At 40.4% G+C, this 20,363-nt stretch overlaps 1 protein-coding gene across 15 annotated transcripts in view; it reads right to left on the reverse strand.

Annotated features, from left to right (window-relative positions):
- Positions 1–20,363, reverse strand: part of LOC133661820 (neurexin-2-like) — a 957,097-nt gene that overhangs the window by 6,078 nt on the left and 930,656 nt on the right. For all 15 annotated transcript variants that reach the window (XM_062065342.1, XM_062065337.1, XM_062065335.1 and 12 more), the window contains 2 exons: positions 17,191–17,513; positions 11,314–11,392 (listed from right to left, as the gene is read on the reverse strand). In XM_062065342.1, coding sequence (XP_061921326.1) covers positions 11,314–11,392; positions 17,191–17,513 — 402 coding nt within the window. The remainder of the gene's footprint in view (positions 1–11,313; positions 11,393–17,190; positions 17,514–20,363) is intronic.

Raw genomic sequence — 20,363 nt, forward strand, 5'->3', positions numbered from 1 at the left:
CTCTGATTGGCCAGTCCATAATGTAACCTTAGCCAATTGTGAATCACCATACGAACACCTACCAATCATCACGTATTTCCTCCGTATGTATGGATGTTCTCATTCATCCAGGTCATTTTATTTTCTGGCCTGTATTCACAGTCCTTTTTCTCTCTTTGTAGCTTGTAGCTTTGATGTAAACTACAAGCTACATGCGTCTAAAAGTAGCTAAGCTACAGAAAAAGCTACTTGTTTAAAAAGTAGCTAAGCTACCGCTAAGCTACTGGGAAACAAATTTTATTCTATTTCATTCAAATAAAAACCGGACAAATACTGAGCACTGCCATATCAACATCAATGGGCAGGAAATACAGAGAGTGTATTTCACAAAATTCCTGGGGGTCATCATTGACGAATACCTCAATTTAATTTAAAATGTCACATTAGCCATCTGTTAAACAAATTATCCAAATATGTTGACCTGTTCTTTCACCTTCGTCATTATCTTCCTCTGTATGCTCTACCTACCCTATATAAAACTCTCTTTGAACCACATCTTAATTACTGTAATGTCATCTGGTGTAACACCTTCCCTACCTACCTTCACAAATTAGAATCCATGCAAAAGAAAATCATACGGACCCTGTCATGGTCCAAGTTTAATGCCCCCACTCGACATCTATTCCATAATTATCATCTCTTAAGACTGACAGAGTTCAATATTTATCAAAATGCTTGTTTAACCTATCAAGTCATTCACAGGCTGAATCTTAGGCTCTGTAGTTTGGTTCCTATCTACCATCCCCAGCATGCCCACAACACTCTTAACTTAGAACTGATATCAGGTAAACATCGTCTACTGGCTTGTACCGCTCCGAAGTGTTGTATGCAGGGGACCAAAGATTTGGAACCGGCTTAATGAAAGCCTCAAGATGCGGTATCCATTCTCCAACTTCAAAAAGAAACTGAAAACTTACCTATTAACGACCTATCTCTAATGCCTCATGTGGGGTTGACTACTGTTGGGTTTTGCATGGTTGAATGAATGTATGTGTGTATGTGTATGCGTGCTTTAGTACTATTATCTTGTGTTTATCATATAGCGTTGTTGTTTTTTTGTTGTTGTTGTGCTTGCTACCATGTTTCATCATTACATGTATATACTGTCCTCTGGACCCCCTGTCAAAAGCTTCTTCTAGCTTATTTGGGGGACCCTTTCACTTACCAACATCTTTAAATGATATTCACTACTATTGTAATTGTTCTATGGTATTGTGAATAAACTTGAAACTTGAAATGTAGGTAAGCTACGTAGCTTGTGTTGACTTATTTCATTAGACACTATATCTATTCTAATATAGTAGCTGACTAATCATATTTTTAATAATGTTGTTGCTTGAGAAGATATCAAATAAATGCTCGTTGAAATGTAAGGACTGTAAACACCCCCTTCCCTCCCAAAAAGCACACACATACACAGGTCAATGACATTCTGCATCCCCATTAACTACTACCAGTGAATAGTTGCTACATTTCTTAACGAGCCACTTTACTCGTTATCATTGATGTGAAAATGACAGGTTAATGGGTGTCAAACAAAGAAGGGTTTTAGGTTAGAACACAACATGACAGAACAGGTTTATTTTAGCAGTTGCAAAAGGCACAGAGTAGAGCATCATTTTTAAGGATATGGAGGAGGGCCGGGGAGGGGGGTTGTTCACGTCATGGCAACATATGATCAAAAGAAGAAGCATAAAATCATGACTGCATGGCTATTATGTTTTACTTGATGAGGCGAAAGAGTGGGTGGGTGGGGATCCCACAGGGAGAAGGAATGGTCAAAATCCCACCTGGACCCTTTAAAGTCAGCTCAGCCCCAAATACACATTGGTCAAGCACAACAGCTTAGTTATTAAAAGGCTGATTCATTCAGAGCCATCAAACATTTCCAACACATTCCCCCCACCCCCCAGGCCCCTGAGGCCTTGAATAGAAGCAAAATGTGGGAGCTGTGAAAGAGAAACTTCAAGCATATTTTTCACTTGTGCAAAGGGCTAGTTTCCATGGCAATGACGTCTATTTTGTGTTTGCGCTGTCTCTCTCATTCGCTGCTCCAGTGTGTGTGTGTGTGTGTGTGTGTGTGTGTGTGTTTGCGGGCTGTGTTTCACCTTGACGCCTGAGAGGACAGCAGAGCACGTCAAAGGAACAAAAAGACGAGCGACGCAAAGACGTGTAGAAGTTTGCCGGATTAGTTGGAACCCGTTTTTTAGTCGCGCTGAATGACGTGTCAAAGTCAAGCAGCTTTCCAGGCAGAACATTTTTAAATTTTTTTAATTTGTGGTCCTTTGAGGCTGCACGGTAGGCTTTCGATATTTCGGGAGGAAAGTGCAAACAAGAGGTGGTCCAGTGCTAGTATGAATATGTTTCAGAAGCGAAGCCTGCTGCTGCCTCTCAGAGCCAAAGCCTGGAGGTAATCATTGCATATCAGGTGGACCATTGAAACTCAGCCCTTTAACACACATCTCCTTCGAGGGGTGTCCAAAGTGTGCCCTGGGGGCCATTTTCATTTTGTGAAAAAAACATTCATTTTTAATGACACAAGTTATTCCATGCTACACTAATATTGGATTAGTTGACATACCTTTAAATGCACACAATTTGTCAAAGTGGCCCTCCATTTTTTGTAAGCAGTCACCGGTTGAAAAAGTTTGGACACCCCTGTTCTGGTTACCCTCATTATGCATTCGGATTGGCCAGAAAACCCAAAAGTGAATGGTTGGTGTGGTGCTAAAAGTATGGCCAGGCTGACTTAAAACATGCATGAAGAATAATAACGTCCAACACTATAACCTAAGCAATAACGCGAGAGAGACTGCGATATATAGTCTGATTGATTGACTTTGACCCCCATGATTGCACTGCTCCGAGGCGGTGGAACCACAAATCGAGGCTGCTTGATGAAAAGTCTTCTTTTTTTCCCCCGCCCTACTCGGGATGAGTCAGCCGCCTCTATTTACTGGAGCAGATGGGTACTGATGCGTCCGTGTCGTTCTCCTGACAAACATCGTTACTGTGGCCGTCATGTCAGGCCGCTCGCAGCCATTTGAAATATTTACAGCGAAAGGGCCTCGTCGGGAGTGGGAGCCACTCCGTAATTCGTCTCTGATTGGGCCGCAGATGGAAAAACCCACGACGGCGCGACACAGCAGGTACAACGCCGCCGCCCGTATCATCTTTTACAATGTCGCTCTTCAAAAGGTGTTTACAGAGTCACGGCTGTTGTGATTCATTGGCACAAGGGGATAGTCATGTGACACAAGCACACAGCCGTCCTATGTAATCAGGACATGGAGCCTCAATACTAACAGAAAGACATCTGAAATAGCCTTCAAAATATAAATCCAAGTGACAACCATTGAAACAATCAAAACAAAATAATTACTTGGTGTGTAACAGTACATGTATTTGTAGTCGGATTTTTTAACATGGGACATTGGGTTCAAAAGTGTTCCATTACTTTCATCCAAGCTAGTTTAGCAGTTAGCATGGCTTCGCCTCTCTTCCTGCCAGTGTATTACGCTGTGTGTTTCTACACAAGATCCACATTTTAGAACCCTTCCATCCATCCATTCTCTATCGCTTGTCCCTTTCGGGATCGCGGGGGGTACTGGAGCCTATCTCAGCTGCATTCGGGCGAAAGACGGGGTACACCCTAGACAAGTCGCCACCTCATCGCAGGGCCAACACAGATAGACAGACAACCTTAAAACCATCTGTATTATTTTATTTAACATACATAAATAATCAATATGTGGATGTTTGTCTATCGATGCAGAATCGTCCTCATCCCATATGTGATGCACCGAAGAATCCATGATTTCAACCACCCCTACTGACGTCCCACACAAAGTGAGGGACAGAAAGCGTGCCTCGTCTATATGCGTCTTCTCGGTAAACAAAAAATACTGTGCAGCCCAGCCTTTGTCTAAACAGCTGTAATTTATCAATTTTCAAAATTATACATACATAATGCAAAATGCTGAAGGTCATTCTCCAAATGCTGGGCTGTGACCGGTGAGCCTTATGGTTCTCTGACCGTTGTGTGATTATATCTGTTCGGCTACCGGTTATAATGGAGAAGCCGGATCTACAACATTTGCAGGCCGCTTACCCCTTCCCCTTTGAGCTGTGCTGGATGAATTTCAATTCTTTTTACCAATCATTTTGGAAATTGCACGCATATTTCCTCTTCTTACTCGCCATGTCTGAGATAGGCCCGGGCCGATAACAAATTTTGCTCGACAATATTTTGACCTACAAATTACTGTGATATTAAATAATATTATTGACATTATTTTTTGGAGACCAAATTAATCACTGATGTAATTATAATACATAGTAATAATGCATGAATATCCTTTCAAATACAATGAACTTGTATTTCTCGTATATTTTAACATTATAATCTTCACGTTAAATAAAGCAAATAACATTAAAATATTATTTGTCCGCAAAATTTTTCTTTTGAATAAAAATCACAACCAAAAGCAATAGAATATGTTTAAGACGGTGTGGCGAAGTTGGTAGAGTGGCTGTGCCAGCAATCGGAGTGTTGCTGGTTACTGGGGTTCAATTCCCACCTTCTACCTTCCTAGTCACGTCCATTGTGTCCTTGGGCAAGACACTTCACCCTTTGCCTCTGATGGCTGCTGGTTAGCGCCTTGCATGGCAGCTCCTGCCATCAGTGTGTGAATGGGTGAATGTGGAAATACTGTCAAAGCGCTTTGAGTACCTTGAAGGTAGAAAAGCGCTATACAAGTATAACCCATTTATTTATTTATTTATTTATAAGAGGGGGTTCTCAAATATACACAAGGAAAACAATAGATATAATGGCTAAATATAGTGTTGACAAAGTTGCACTTCACTATTGAACATGTAGGCAGAAGTAGAATTGTACATTACCTAACTGACAATCAAGCTTGGACCTTATTAAACCAAAGTGCAAAGTAACAATATAAACACAGACATTATGTTTCTTCTTCTGTTCTGATTGCTGTACTTGACTTCGAGGTGTAACCGTTATTATTGTCCGACCGGAAACAGCGCCAAGTGAAGGATGGTGTAGCAATATTGTTGTCCGGGTAAAAATCGGGAAACATGTGAGAATGGTGGCTTTTATCACTAGCCATGATTCATGCTAGCCAAAGGCTGGGCTGCACTGGATTTGTTTATCGAGTAGACACATGCCAAGTGTAGAAAATCGGTACACACCTGCAACTTACTGAGGGTCTGATCTACTAAGATATCAAATAACAAGTACTAAATAGTGTGCGCAAATTAAAGAATTGCGCATACTATTTTTGGGTGTTTTGTGAATGATGGTCATTATCATCCACAACCAGTCGGTCGAAGCGGTCGACCACTTTGTTTATCTTGGATCCAAAATTGCCAGATCTTACTCCTCGGATCCTGAGGTTGCATGTCATCTGCAGCAGACTTGTGGCGTTTTCAGTCGCCTCCAAAGAGTCTGGCGGAGTGCGAAGATAAAACCGTCCACAAAGATGCACATTTTCAGTTCCTGCGTGGTGCCAGTGCTCCTGTACAGATCTGAAACTTGGACTCTTTCCACAGACACGACTAGCCGCCTTGATGCATTTCACAGAACCTGCCTCCGGAACATCCTTTGTATCAGGTGGTTCCACTATCTAAAAGTAGGTTGTTGTACTGCTATTGCATCCAAAATACAGTAAATAAAGTGGTGCAGACCAGCCTACTTAAATTAGGTTTTTGCATGTACTACCGGCTGTCACCATGCAATAAATAATTTTCCTGCACATCCATGGCCTGTGGCATTTTGCTATGTTGTGAAACATGTAACACACAATCTGTGCCACCTTTTAAGCACTCCTTAGATGCTAGTCATCAAACCACCCACAATACTGGGAGAAGATGCACATATAACTGCAAGCACTATTTTGCGTCTTTTTTTAGCCTGCCTGAAAAGTGAACAAAACTGACAGAGTCACACACGCTGCAGTGAAAAAGGAAGTGATTGTGCTGCAGCTACATCCTACGTATGCTTGTCAACATTTATGGGTGGTCCAAAAAAAAAAATTTAAACATATTGTCTATTCAGCAATAATATTTTATAATTGTGTAGCTGCTGGATGACTTATGGGGCTGATTAAAACCAATTCAAATGATGCGTTGACACTGGTGTTTTTTTTTTAATGATGTTTGTTTTTTCATATAGAAGATATATTGATAACATATCTCCTATGTGAACAAAAACTTGCAAACTATGCAAACTAAGCATTTTCTTGCTTTTGGAGAACACACTCGCAGTTAGTGCCAGCCTCTCCCATGAGCAAGGTGTGCTAAAAAAAGAAAAACAAAAAAAGTTGTAGATACACTGCTTCTAACATGCCCGTAAATAAGTGGTACATGTCTGCTGCTTGTTTTAAAACATAGCAACACGCCGCAGATAGGAGCATGATAACATGGATGTGAAGTAAATATCTTTAGAGTATTTTTGTGGTGAAAGCGGCATTGTACATGGAAAATATCTCATTTAAATAGAGCGGTCTCTATGTAGGTTGCTTCTCTTTCTTCCCCCCCATTTTTCTGCATACTTTCGTATCTCAAGTTATCATTACGTATATGTATTGTTGCATTTGAACAACTGTATTGTTGATAATAAAGGTAAAGTATTGGTATTGTTCATTATCAATAGCGCTATTTCTATTGGTATTTGTATTGCTCTATTTTTAGTGTAATAATGCTCATTGTCATTTCTGTATTATTTTTTATTTTCGCTAACTGCTTATTTGCTATTACTTTTACCATCATATTTGTACATGTCGTATTTGCTGATGTTGCTCTATTGTTGTTGTTGTTGTTGTGTTTGCTGTTGTTGTTTTTGTCTCTCTGTCTAATCCCCCTCTTGTCCCCACAATTCCCCCCTCTGTCTTCCTTTTTTTCTCTTTCTATCCCCTCCTGCTACGGCCCGGCTGCACCAAATGATAATATAAATACATTTAATAAAGTGAAATACAAATAAGGCAACAAGAGAAGTATCCTACACTTCTCTTTTGTAAAGTAAATCTGAACAGCCGATATGGGCATCTACATCAACTATATGATTTGCCTGAGAAGCTGGACAGGACATTAAAAAAATAAATACAAATAATAATAAAATAAAATGAATAAAAATAAATAAATAAATAAATAGAGTGGTCTCGATGATCTTTGTGGTGAAAGTGGCGTAGTACACGCAAAAATCTCATTTTAATAGAGCGGTTTGCACCACTTCCCAATTGCACATGCAGTCTGAGTTGATCACACGCAACACGCCCACTAATAGTACAGAAAATGTTGCAAACGCTGTTTAGCGTGTGGTATTTGGATTTTAGTAGATCAGGCCTTAAATGCATTGCGCTATTATGCTCATTTAACAGACACAATCTAGGTGCACGGCCTTAGTAGATCAGCTCTGCGTGCGCTACCAAGTTTGCACATGTTTTAATTTTTAAATGTTCTGTGTCTGATTATGAATCTGTACAGTTACACCCCTATCATAAATCAACTTGCAGGTCCCCACGGTGCTTGACAAATTCCTATTCTTTCTATTCTTAGAGTGGCAACTTCACCCTACATTTGGTCTTTGAAGAATGGAGCGGCATATAGAAGAGTCAATAGCTCACTTTCACATGAGAGAAGCATCCACAGGTTGTCTCTATGCTATATATTATCAGATGAATTATTGAGGAGCCTCCTCAAAGCTCTCATCTTCTCACAGTAAAACTGATAGAGCTCCTCCCAACATCCTGGGACTTATAAAGTAGCTTGAAGGTATGCGAGATGAGGTCATCCTAAGGTAGGAACTGTTTAGATAAAAATGCTCCTTTCCGTCAGCTGGGCTTCTAGGATCAAATAAAAAAATAGCCTGTGAGATTTGTCTAAAACTGCATCAGCTGAGTTTTCCAAGTACATGCATGGACTTCATCTTTTTAATCCCGCCCAATTCCAAGGCCTCGTCCCTCCACTCATTACCATTGCTGGAGGATCCTTGCCAAAGCTTTAATTGGCTGATGTAATTACAACTGCCGAACAAAGTCAAAGTTTAATTAGCCTGCTGGGGTAGGAGAGAATCTCCCTCTCTTAGTCCTGCGTCCTATACGGTCTTCTCTGCCACGCTGCATTTTAATGAGGCTTAGTGCTTCTTCTCTGCTCCACAGGTGTGCTTATTCTCCTCACTGCAAACCACTGCTTGGTCTTATTTGCATTCGCCTTGAGCTTCTTTCTTCCTCCGGCATCGTTTTATTTATTTTTTTTGCGTCACTGGACTGCTAAAACCTTGAACAAAACTTGCTATCAGGGTTTAAGGGACCTGCAGCTGCATTAATCCCTGTCAATTACCGAGCAGCCAGGGGTGTTGCAATTTCATTTTTAAATGGCTATAAATTAGCAGCAGCCACTATATTTGTAAATACAGATATCACCAAAGTTGTATAATGATTCAACAAATGATTAGAAAAATCATTGCCAATTATGCTAAATCTTGCCCGTGCATCTGCAAAGAAATGTTGTGATGGCAGCCATGTTGTCAAACCAATATTGCCCAAATATTATGACATGTGCGCATCAGTCCCCGATAGGTGTTAACCAAATTTTGCGGCGATGCAGTTATACACGCCCAAAAGTTACAGTTGAGAGCTATCTATCCGACTTTGGGGTTTCATAACAGCGCTGCAAAAAAATAATAGCACCAGTAGCACAACAGGGGTGCATGTCTTGACAAACGTTCATCTTGTTGTGTGTAGCCGTTCAGGAGTAGAGTACACCATGTCCTCATTTATCATACTACTGTACTGTATATGGACAAGTATGAACATACCCCTCTTAATTATTTTAGGGGTTTCGCTACACCCCTGAGCTCACTCTTCAATCTAAATACATCATCTTCCTGAGACATATTGGATAACTCCAAGTTCCCAATTTCTGGGAACAGTCTATGCAGTGTACAAGAAAGTTCCGTTTGGGCATGAGGTCCACAATTAGGAACGCCTGGACTCACAAATGCGGGAAATCTAACACAATCTTGCAGAAAGTCTTCTCACAGAAGAATAGAAACAAAGGGCGGAACATAATTTTTTCTACTTCCTATTATATTTTTGCCTTTGCAACACACACATAATTAACACCACGGGTAGTTGCCAGTTGGCTCTCGCTAGATATGGACAATGTTTTTCCTCCTAATTCAGTTCTCAGTCAAGTTGATCCTACTCCTTCACCCTTCCCAGGTGTCTTTCGAGAGGCCGCGACAGGCAGCATGTTTGTTATTCCTCCTCAGAAACTTAGAAACATCCACAAAGGTAAAGAGAAAGCGAGAGAGACAGCTGTCTCACTGTACAAAGGTGAGCCTATCTGCCACTCACCGGCTGTGTGGGCATATAAGAGAGTAAGTTGAGCTTCTCCACAGGAGATTAAGCCCGGCCGTAGAATCCACCTTTGAAAAAAAAAAAAATTCTGCCTTCCGATAAGGAGGTAACCGAGTCTCTATTTCCGTCTTAGCCGCCTACGGAGAAAACCACAGGAGAATGCTACATGTTGAGCTTTTCTATCCGTTTCTCCTCACATGTGTATCTCCAAGGGTAAGATGTTTTTTCAGTATTATCAATGTTCCAGACATTTTTATACTAAACAATGGCAGCACACTGCTTTTTTCTTATCAACCTGTCTTTATCTGTTTTTGTATTTCACTAGGTAGCCATGTGTTCCCAAACAGGACACTTTAATAACAAAAGAGGGTTTTCATGTGCTCACTTTTTCTTGGCCCTATCACTCGCCCATATACTTGCTGGTTAAAGGCTGGGCTGCACTGTACAGTGAAACCTCGATTGAAGAACTCAATTGGTTCTTAAACAGGGTTCGTAAAGAGAATAGTTTGCATATTGAAGCACATCTCGATGTTCATAGTTCTACAATGTTAACATGAATGATGGGTTCCAGCCTTGACAAAAGTCCATGTTTTAGTAAAGGTTTAGACACTTTAAACACAATATAAAACGCTATACAGTAATGTATAGCAAACAAACTAACATGGATCAACTTTCAATTTAACAAAGGAAAAACAACAACAACTTGCTGAACTGTCATTTGCAGCCGCCCTGCCAAAACACACACACTGTCAGTAGCCCTCTGGTGCACTCACAGTTTGAAATCACAAAATTCCTTAACTTTACCAGCCAGTTCGCTACGATGATTGTGAATAAAAACCAGAGGTGGGAGGAAGCAGTGTCCACAACGCTGTGGATACTTCCGAAATGTTTCAAACCACACATCTCTTGCCCATTGCTTTCTTTGGACTCATATTGAGTTAGGAAAACTAGAAAATGTTTTAAACAGGCTAAAAACACTTAGAAGCACATTAATTTAATTGCTACTTTGTGCACACAGTAGCTAAATTTTAAATTGAAAAGTTGAGCAGGGTGTACCCCGCCTTCCGCCCGAATGCAGCTGAGATAGGCTCCAGCACCCCCCGCGACCCTAAAAGGGACAAGCGGTAGAAAATGGATGGATGGATGGAAGTTGAGAGATGAGCAGTTATCCTCATTCCCTCACTTAATGTGGGAACTCGGTAAGCCTCTCTACCGTACGGAACGTTCCGCGCCAGAAATGTTGATTGCGTAAGGTGCCAATACATCTCTATACATTTATATTGTCACTTTAAGCACGCATACCTTGGGTTTCCATCTGCAGTGGTAGGGTTCCTAACCACTACGTATGCCTCTGTACCATACCAAATGTTAATTCCCGAAAAATATGATGGGTGTATGGTATCATACAGGTGCCAAAAAGATTTCACACATTTTTGCAATTCATAAACTATTACTCATAATAAAATGGCATCACATTTTGCCAGCTTTGCACCTGTGTACCACACACAGTTGCATGGTACCTAAAAGGCGGAGCTTGACACTGCAGTTTGTTGATTAGAATACCAAGAAGAAAGATGTCGTGTGTGCTCCACGGCTTACACTGTGTGGTCACGCAACAAGCCACGTGGATGGATTTACTGTTCCACATTGGGTCAGAACAGTTCTTGACTGGTGTGTGCCAAATTGTCCTGCCTCATTCAAAAGAGAAAATAAAAACTAAACTTCAAGCGTCCACGTCTGGCCAATCCAAGTTGCACAGTGAGGGTAGCGCAGCCTGACACCGAGCTCAAAAGGTATGTCTTAACACTCCACACTTTGCTTCTGACACCAAAAGTAGAACCAGCAACAGAACCCATAATCCCCCCACCCCACCCCCCTTGAGTCAACTCACCATTTCCAGGCTCGCACTCCTCCAAGTCTTCATCATCACTCGGACATTCGGCAGAAGCTACTAAAATTTCATCCGCATTCTGCAAGAACACAAACACAGGAGGGAAGAGTCAAGAAGAAAATAACATTTAGGTTGACATTTATAAATGTGTAACAGCACATGTTTTTTGGTACAACATATTTGGTACGGTACAGAGGTGTACAAAGTTCTCACACCACTTTCCACCTTAAAAGGCACCTATTATGATTTTCCTCTTTTCTGACTTATAAATGTTGTTTTATTGTTGGCTACAAGTGCCGAAGCATCAAATCATAAGGTTCATGCATGCATGACAACCCTTCCAGAATCAAACATCTTGCAGGCAGACTAAAAAAACAGGTTATAAATGTGACTGCGGAACAAAATTTATGCAAAATTTACACCAAATCATATCTAATAAATATTATCTAAACCAATGTAGATGAAAATGATCAGGCATCCCCTTTAAAATCTCCTGTTTGGGAACACTTAGTCTTGAAATATGTAAATTATTACATCAGCATTCAAACTGTTACATTTCCCTCTCTCAAAAAACAAACAAAAAAACAACAACATTGTCAACTATTGAATTTTATCTTATATTTAAATTATTTATTTAATTTAATGATTTAAAAACAGTATTTTTGGATGAGTACTTTTTTATTTTTCATTTTAAAAATCATTAAAACTATTTACAGTTTTACATTCTTAAATGTACCCTAAATAAACAAAACTGTGGCTATGCTGTATTGTTACACCCCTCGTATTCATGAGTCCAGTGCCATTTTCTTTCAAATATTGAATTGCTGAGTGACTGCTGCCTGCGTCCATTAAAACACCTTTTGTAATGCTGGGACCGTTGCCTGGCAACAGCAATTTGTGCAATGGGTACAAGGGATAATACAGCTGTGTGCATGTCTAAGAATCGCTCAACATGTGGTCCTAGAAGTGTTTATTAACACTCTTTTCAAAAATGTCTTGCTGTCTCGATAATAAAAGGCTGTTATAGCATTGTCACAATAAAGACACTGTAAAAATTGTTTCCTGCTGTATGCTTCTTTTTTGGTGAGATGTCAATGTGGGGAGACTTTCAGTTTTAGTGTCTTTATACCATGCTTGAACAATACACAAACCTCCTGCTCGGTGGATAAACTAATCAAACGCCTGCCTGATCAATCCAGTAGACACTGGAACACAGGCACGTGTAATAAATAAATAAATGGGTTATACTTATATAGCGCTTTTCTACCTTCAAGGTACTCAAAGCGCTTTGACAGTATTTCCACATTCACCCATTCACACACACATTCACATACTGATGGCGGGAGCTGCCATGCAAGGCGCTAACCAGCACCCATCAGGAGCAAGGGTGAAGTGTCTTGCCCAAGGACACAACGGACGTGACTAGGATGGTAGAAGGTGGGGATTGAACCCCAGTAACCAGCAACCCTCCGATTGCTGGCACGGCCACTCTACCAACTTCGCCACGCTGTCCCACGCCGTGTACAGAGGTGTGAGAGGAAGAAAGGTGGTGACATTTTCAAGAGGAATAAAAAGAAACATGTCGCGACGTGTCTACATGCAAGAGGTTCCACTGCTGTGGGCCATGGACTGGAGTCTCACATTATTAACCGTATACACTCGGCATCCATTGCAGCGGTTGCCCAGGGACGGGATCCCCACATCTGCGGTCCCCTCCAAGGTTTCTCATTACGCCCAATGGGTTTAATTTTTTCAAGCCCTGAGGTGGGATCTCGAGGATGTCGTTGTGGCTTGTGAAGCCCTTTGAGACACTTGTGATTAAGGGCTATATAAATAAACTTTGATTGATTGACTGACAATAAGTGACGATGACCTGAATAAAAAGACCAAAAAATGTGACAAAGGATACGGTATACGGTGAATATGGTAGGAAATTAGGAGAAAAACCGTGTTTTATGCCTAAATACACATCCCAGTAAATACTTTTTTCTCTATTTTGAGAATCACACAGAAAATGTTGCAAATTGAGTTAATAAACTTAGCTTGGAAGTTGTTGAGTAGAGTGGATCTCAACCGGCTCCATAGGTAAAGTGCCTTGAGAGGACTTTTGCTGTGAATTGGCCTTACGTACGTACATACAATTGGTTTGACTTGCTCATTTAAAAAAATGTATTGATTCAGGTGCCAGCAACTCCAACAGTGGTTTGTACAGATATATAAATAACTAGTATCAGGTTCACCTTCTAAAGAAGGGTACTGATATTATATTCGGTGTACAATTCCATTTTCGATTCTGCTTTAGGATTTATTTTTTCCTATAGAGTCTTAGCTTAAAAAAGGACAACAAACAGGTCATTTAGCATCAACTTTGTATAGTTGATAAGTAACATGAGCGTTACATCACAACTGTGAGGTTTTAAGAGGCCCACAGCCAATAGCTCCTCCATGCTGGGGCTGGAAATAATGTTTTTAAAGAATGTTAAAATAATAATAATAATATTAATAATAAACATATTTTTCTGTCAAAATTAGCAAAATACAACATCAATTATTGCATATATTGTAAATAATGAATGTTTTCACATTTTAAATTTACATTTACAATTTGTCATGGAACATTTTAATTCTCCTTTTTAAAAAGAATTTGAGCAAATAAAACTACGTCAGCCAGTGAAAAATACAAGCAAGTCAAATTAAACTGTGCATTGTGCAATTTTGTAACCATCAACTATGTAAATTAACTATTATTTTATCAGGAAGATACTGTTCGCAATCTTGCTGTACTGTATACAATGTCTCCAGCTTTGGAGACCACCTCTCGGTCGGACAAACGGACGGAAGGGTTTCTCTGAGCCAGTCAGACGCCGCCTCTTGTCACATAATGCAAATGAAAAGCATTTTTTTCATGTTTACAGTTAGTAACAGTAGCTTTTACAATGAGGCGCTTACATAACAGGCAGTGTCAATTAGTTACCTGCAATATTGCTGGGTTGCAATCATGTGACTGAGAGGCACTTCCGGGTTTCAGGTGGTGGTCTAGAGTCCCATTAGGCCAGTGGTCCCCAAACCACAGGGCCGCGGCCCGGTACCGGTCCGTGGACCGATTGGTACCGGGCCGCGGCCGCACAAGAAGTTAAAAAAATAAATAAATAAATAAAAATGTTTTGTTTTTTTTAAATTAAATCAACATAAAAAACACAATATATACATTATATATCAATATAAATCAATACAGTCTGCAGGGATACAGTCCGTAAGCACACATGATTGTATTTCTTTATGACTAGCAACCCCCCCACCCGCCCCCTTCCCCCCCGGTCCGCGGGACACATTTTCAAGCATTGACCGGTCCGCAAGTACAAAAAGGTTGGGGACCACTGCATTAGGCTACTGTTTATTTATCTGCATCAGTGCACATTTGGGCATATTTGGAAAAGTTTAGAGGCAAATATATAAGCCATCATTAAAAAATACTTTAAATGGGATGGAGTGGATTTATACACTTTTAAGAAATATAGTTTGAAAGATTTAAACCATTCATCATCACCAAAGTAGACGTTACTGCTCACCTCGACCTCCCTTCCTTCGACACTAACAAAGATTTAAAGAAGAAAAGATTGGATGCACATTACGTCTTTACATATGAGGGGTCCACAAATTAAGCATTAATCGCTGAAAGACAATGTTAGATTTATTCATGCATCGCTAAGTAATGTATTTGATTGACATTAACGATCGTTAATGTTGCCGAGTGCCATGCTAATCGTCACGCAAATGAGAAATAGGATATTTTGCAGATGATTTCCTGGTTCAAATATTCGTCTGTCATCTACAATTCATGTCTGCAGTTGTTTTAATGGTGTGAAGTTCATATTTTGTCGATTTCCCTGTTGTTCAGCCATGTTTGGTTTCCAACATTATTTAGTTGTATTAAGATTCTGTATGCTGTTCAGCCTACGAGATATTTAATTTAGTTTATTAATAATATTAAGGATATTTCCTTCACGCTAACACATGTCACCAAAGACGCTATTGTGGTCATCCATGTCAAATAAAGCACTTTGCGTTCCTGCACAATTATTAAGCATTTAGCTTCTCTTATGAAAATTGACAACAAAATCACGGTGAATTGGATCAACGATCTTTATATTTATTACTAGGACTTAACATGACGTTAGTTTATGTCCACAATCAAAAATGGATTAACTCGCTGGAATATAAAGACAATATAACATACATCCATAAACGTGGCTGCATATGCACAATCAATACATCTATCTGTACAGTAATCTATTTATTTATAACTGCACCATATTGCTCTTTTATCCTGCACTACAACGAGCTATTGCAACAAAATTTGTTTCTTTTCTGTACTGTAAAGTTCAAATTTGAATGACAATAAAAGGAAGTCTAAGGCTAAGGTCTTCGCAGTTATATTTAGGCATAGCAACCACAACATAACTTAAGAGAACACTAACAAACTAATGCAATCTCTTGTCTTTAGTTAACGCTTTGCTCTCAAACACTATCGATATAGTAAATAATAAACCTGATTGTATGACAGAACGCTTGTCAAACAAATCAAATGTTCGAACAAACCTTTGACTAAATTACCGCTATAGACACAAGTTGACGAAAGTGATATTTTTGAGAGCCATTTCTGTTGACGCATTTTCGTAATTTCCCTGACATTATTCAGTTTATGAACCACTTCTGTCGGGACTCTACTAAAAGCTCTTTCCTGTCTCTCGATATTTTCAATGCTTGGAACAGCTCAGCAAAGTGGCATTTTCTGTTCAAACTCTTTATTTACAAACGCGTCTCTCACTTGATTTAACGTTAGGCTCAAGCCTGCTGACTATTATGTGAATTACACCGCGACCAAGCAAAGCGGACGTGACGTCAAATGCAAACCAGCAATTAACAGCAGACGCTGCCGCTGCAGGGTTCACTCTAGGTTCAGAGAGAATTGCAAACATGACATTCATATAAAGTTGCTGTGTGTAAATGCTGCTGCATATTGGTAGTATTTACTACCTTTAAATAAATATCAACTTTGTGGTGTGTTTCCAGTAGGACTTATTAAAACCACTTTTAAACAGTCTATTACAACATCAAGGCTAGATTTTAAATAGCACACTCCCATTACACTATTGTGGGACCTTGCATTTAAAATAGGTGAATAATAATAATAATAATAATAATATGGGCCATTAAATACCTCTCTCCATCAAAAGTGAACATTATTATCCATTCAGATTTATTAGCCTTTATTTAACCAGGTAAAATCCCATTGAGATCAAAGATCTCTTTTCCAAGGGAGACCTGGCCTAGAGGGCAGCAGCAAGGTTACATTAAAAACAGTAAACAAATACATAAAACATCACATTTACGACATTAAAACTTGCTCACATAACACATGTGCATACAGACAAGGTAGACTGCAGTCCTTTCACAGAAGCTTTAAACTCATTCAACGTAACAAGGGTTTGAAGTTTAATATTCGATTGTAGGTTATTCCAAGCCTTCGCTGCTGAAAACCTAAATGCTTTCTTGCCCAGTTCAGTTCTTACTTTGGGGACGACAAATTGCAGAACATTCATTGAACGAAGATTGTGACTTCCTTGTTTCTTTGTTAAAAGACAAGACAGATAAGATGGAGTGATACCCAGAATGGTTTTGTAGATGAAAACATACCAATGATTGAGGCGTCGAGCACATAAAGATGTCCAGTTAACCATTGAGTATAATACGCAATGGTGAGTAAGGGGAGCGCAGTTGGTGATAAATCTCAGTGCACCGTGGTACACACTATCCAGCTTGTGGAGACAACCAGCAGTAGCATTCATGTACAACACATCTTGATGAACACCTTACCTGCGTGACACTGTCCCTGATGGTGGGCGAGCGCTGTTTGCGGGTGGTGGTGGTGGCCATGGTGGTGGTGGTCTCCATAATGGTGGTGGACATGTCAGCCAGCGGGGTGGTGGAGGTGGTGTCTGTAGCGAGCACCGAGGGCACGTCGCCCACCAGCCGCAGGTTTCCCTGCGTCTGCACGTTTGGGTCGCCCTCGGCGGCCAGCTTAAGCACCTGCAGGCCGTTGTAGTACAAGCCCGAGACCTGGCCCTGGAAGTGGCGCCCCTTCTCCCCACCCCCGATTTTGATGAACGCCTGGCTGTTGAAGATGGTCAGCTGGCGGCCTGAAAGAATGAGATGTGAGGGGGCGACAGATAGGGAGGACGACATGGAAAAAGAAGGAGCCCGATAAGTAACAAACACGCGAAGTGGAACACCAAGGTCTACATATTCCACAGTGACTAAGGCTGGTACTTCAGCAGATGGGTGCCAAAACATGTTGTAGTACAAAGTACTCAAAGCCTTTACCTAATTTACCTAGTGATGACACAGCATCACGTGAAAGTGGGGAATTTAACTTCCATCCTTCAGGTCACACCGGAGCCATGCCACCATTTCTAGGGGTGTAACTATGTATACGTCGGTTTTAAAGTCAGTGTTAGGTGACTTTTGAGTACAAAGACCTAAAACGACAGGTGAGGATTTTCAACCTGTGGCTTCTCCTTGGAAGTATAGCTGGCCTGCATGACTCCCACTAGCCAAAAGTAGGAATGCACTGTATTTTTTCACAGAGTAGACCATGACTATAGGAAGTTGTATTTCTTGTCTCCACCTTAATATGTGGGCACATGGTTCGTCTCTTTACTGAATTTCTGTACAGAAAAATACACTTATGAATACAAGAATAGTTCCACCCTTATATATTTCTATTGCCCCTTTCCGGCAGCCATCTCTTGGAGTACCAACCGCAGCCATAGCGTTGATCAGTCATTACAAAAATTATTATTTTCAGAAAAGGAAATTAATGTTTCTTGTTCTTTGTTTTTGAGTCTGACACTGGCAATGATCGATGAAGGAAATGTGAAATGAGAAGAACTGAACCGTAGCATTTCTTTTTTAAACCACATGGAACATTTCTGGTAATTCCTGGTAATGGTAACACTTTTGGGACCACTGGATCCTGGTATGCTGCAGTTTCCACTTGTTCCCCCACAAAGAAGGTGGCATGATTTGACAGTCAACATGGACTGCAGTGGGCCCTCGAGGGTCAAGATTGACACTTGAAGGTTTGCAGCCGGAACCCATTAGAACAACTCCGGGATGGCGTTATTGACCTCCAATACACCTGAGCAGCAGGATGATGAAGCACCTCTGCCAGAAGAAAAAAATTGTCAGCCTCGGTCTGCCTCAATGGGAGCGGGTGTTTAATTCAGCAAAGGCTACCCTTCATCAGGATGGATAGATGGATTAAGGCCGAGCTGCCTAACCAGGGACTAATGTGTTACCAGGACTTGTGGGGGAGTGCTGCAGATTTGTCTTTACACTTTTTTTTTTTTTAAATTTGCATCCTTGCAGCACAGCCAATGTGGATTATATGGTGGAAGAGGTCTTGATGAGGTAATTATAGGGGATGAGGCAAAGAACATTCCCATGAAATAATCAATCTACATAAGGGAAGAGGGAACGACATCTAAAACCAGTGGGAGATGCTAATATTTATAGATGCTCTGAAATGAGAGATTCTTTTCATCTGAGGGTAGTAAACATGATCGACAATGTTTTTCTTTCATTTATTTTCCGTGGCTTGTGCCGTGCACTGCGCCATCCCAGCTGATGTTGGAACGATAGCCAGTCAACACAGGTACATTAAGGAAAATAATAAAGACAAATTAATCGTCTCAAAACCTTTCCAAGATTGCTTTGCGGAACCTTTTTCTGAGCTTAACATGAGCTTTCAATGAACTGAGGAGGTTACTCTACTCTGCTAACGACTTCCTTTGCAAAAATATGGCCGCATCTGCTTGAGTGTTGTCAAACAAATTACATCGATTAACGGGAGCGCGTGTAAAAGTTTGTACGTGCACTGTGGCTTGAGAGGTAAATCTGCTCCATTGACAAGTTCCATTTGCACATCCTGACAACATTTATACCAGAGGTGTCAAACTCATTTTTATTGAGGGCCACATGCAATTGTGGCTGCCCTAAGAGGGTCGCTTGTAACAGTACATGTATCTGAATATAAATGTATACCGTAATTTCTGGACTATAAGCCGCTACTTTTTCCCCTCGTTCTGGTCCCTGCGGCTTATACAAGGGTGCGGCTTATTTACGGCCTGTTCTTCTCCGACACAGACGAAGAGGAAGACGATGACACAATGATTAAAGACTGACTTTTCATATACCGGTAGGCTGGTTATTTTGATAACGTACAGGCGAGCACTTTGTATTAATTTGCACCGTTGTATTATTTGTACTCTGCACGAATGCTGTTCGCCATGTCAAAGATGTGAAAGTTTGATTGAATGATTGAAAGATTTATTGTTAATAAATGGGATGTTTTGCGTTCCCAAAGAGTCATCTCTGTCCCGACAATCCCCTCCGTGGTAGCAGGAACCCCTATATACTACGCTAATTACACATCAAAACCCTGCGGCTTATAGTCGGGTGCGGCTTATATATGGAGCAATCTGTATTTTCCCCTAAATTTAGCTGGTGCGGCTTATAGTCAGGTGCGGCTTATAGTCCGGAAATTACGGTAATAGCCTTGTTACACAATTTGCATAGGCAACTGTTTTTGATGATGTTAATTTCTACTAGCAGATTCATGGAAAGATTTTTTTAAAATTGTAAGTCAAGTTAAAGAGCAAATATATCAGTATTTATTTTTGGTTACCAAAAAAAAAAAAAGACTTGGCAGGCCTTTTTAAATGCCACATTAAATGACATGGTGGAACACATAAAATGACGTGAGAGGCCCAATCAAATAATGTGGCGCATCACATAAAATAGCCTGGCGAGCTAAATTAAATCATGTGGACGACCACATAAAATAAAGTGCCTTGAGTTTGACGCCAGGGATTTAGCTCCTCAAGCAACACATTATATGTCAAAATATTTTCATTTACAGAAAAGTATTCATTTGAATTTTCATTATTGCTGTTGTCTCTTGTCACACATCTTATATTGCTTCGGGA

This window comes from Entelurus aequoreus, linkage group LG12 (genome assembly GCF_033978785.1).
Source record: "Entelurus aequoreus isolate RoL-2023_Sb linkage group LG12, RoL_Eaeq_v1.1, whole genome shotgun sequence".
In the NCBI taxonomy this organism is placed as follows: Eukaryota; Metazoa; Chordata; class Actinopteri; order Syngnathiformes; family Syngnathidae; genus Entelurus; species Entelurus aequoreus.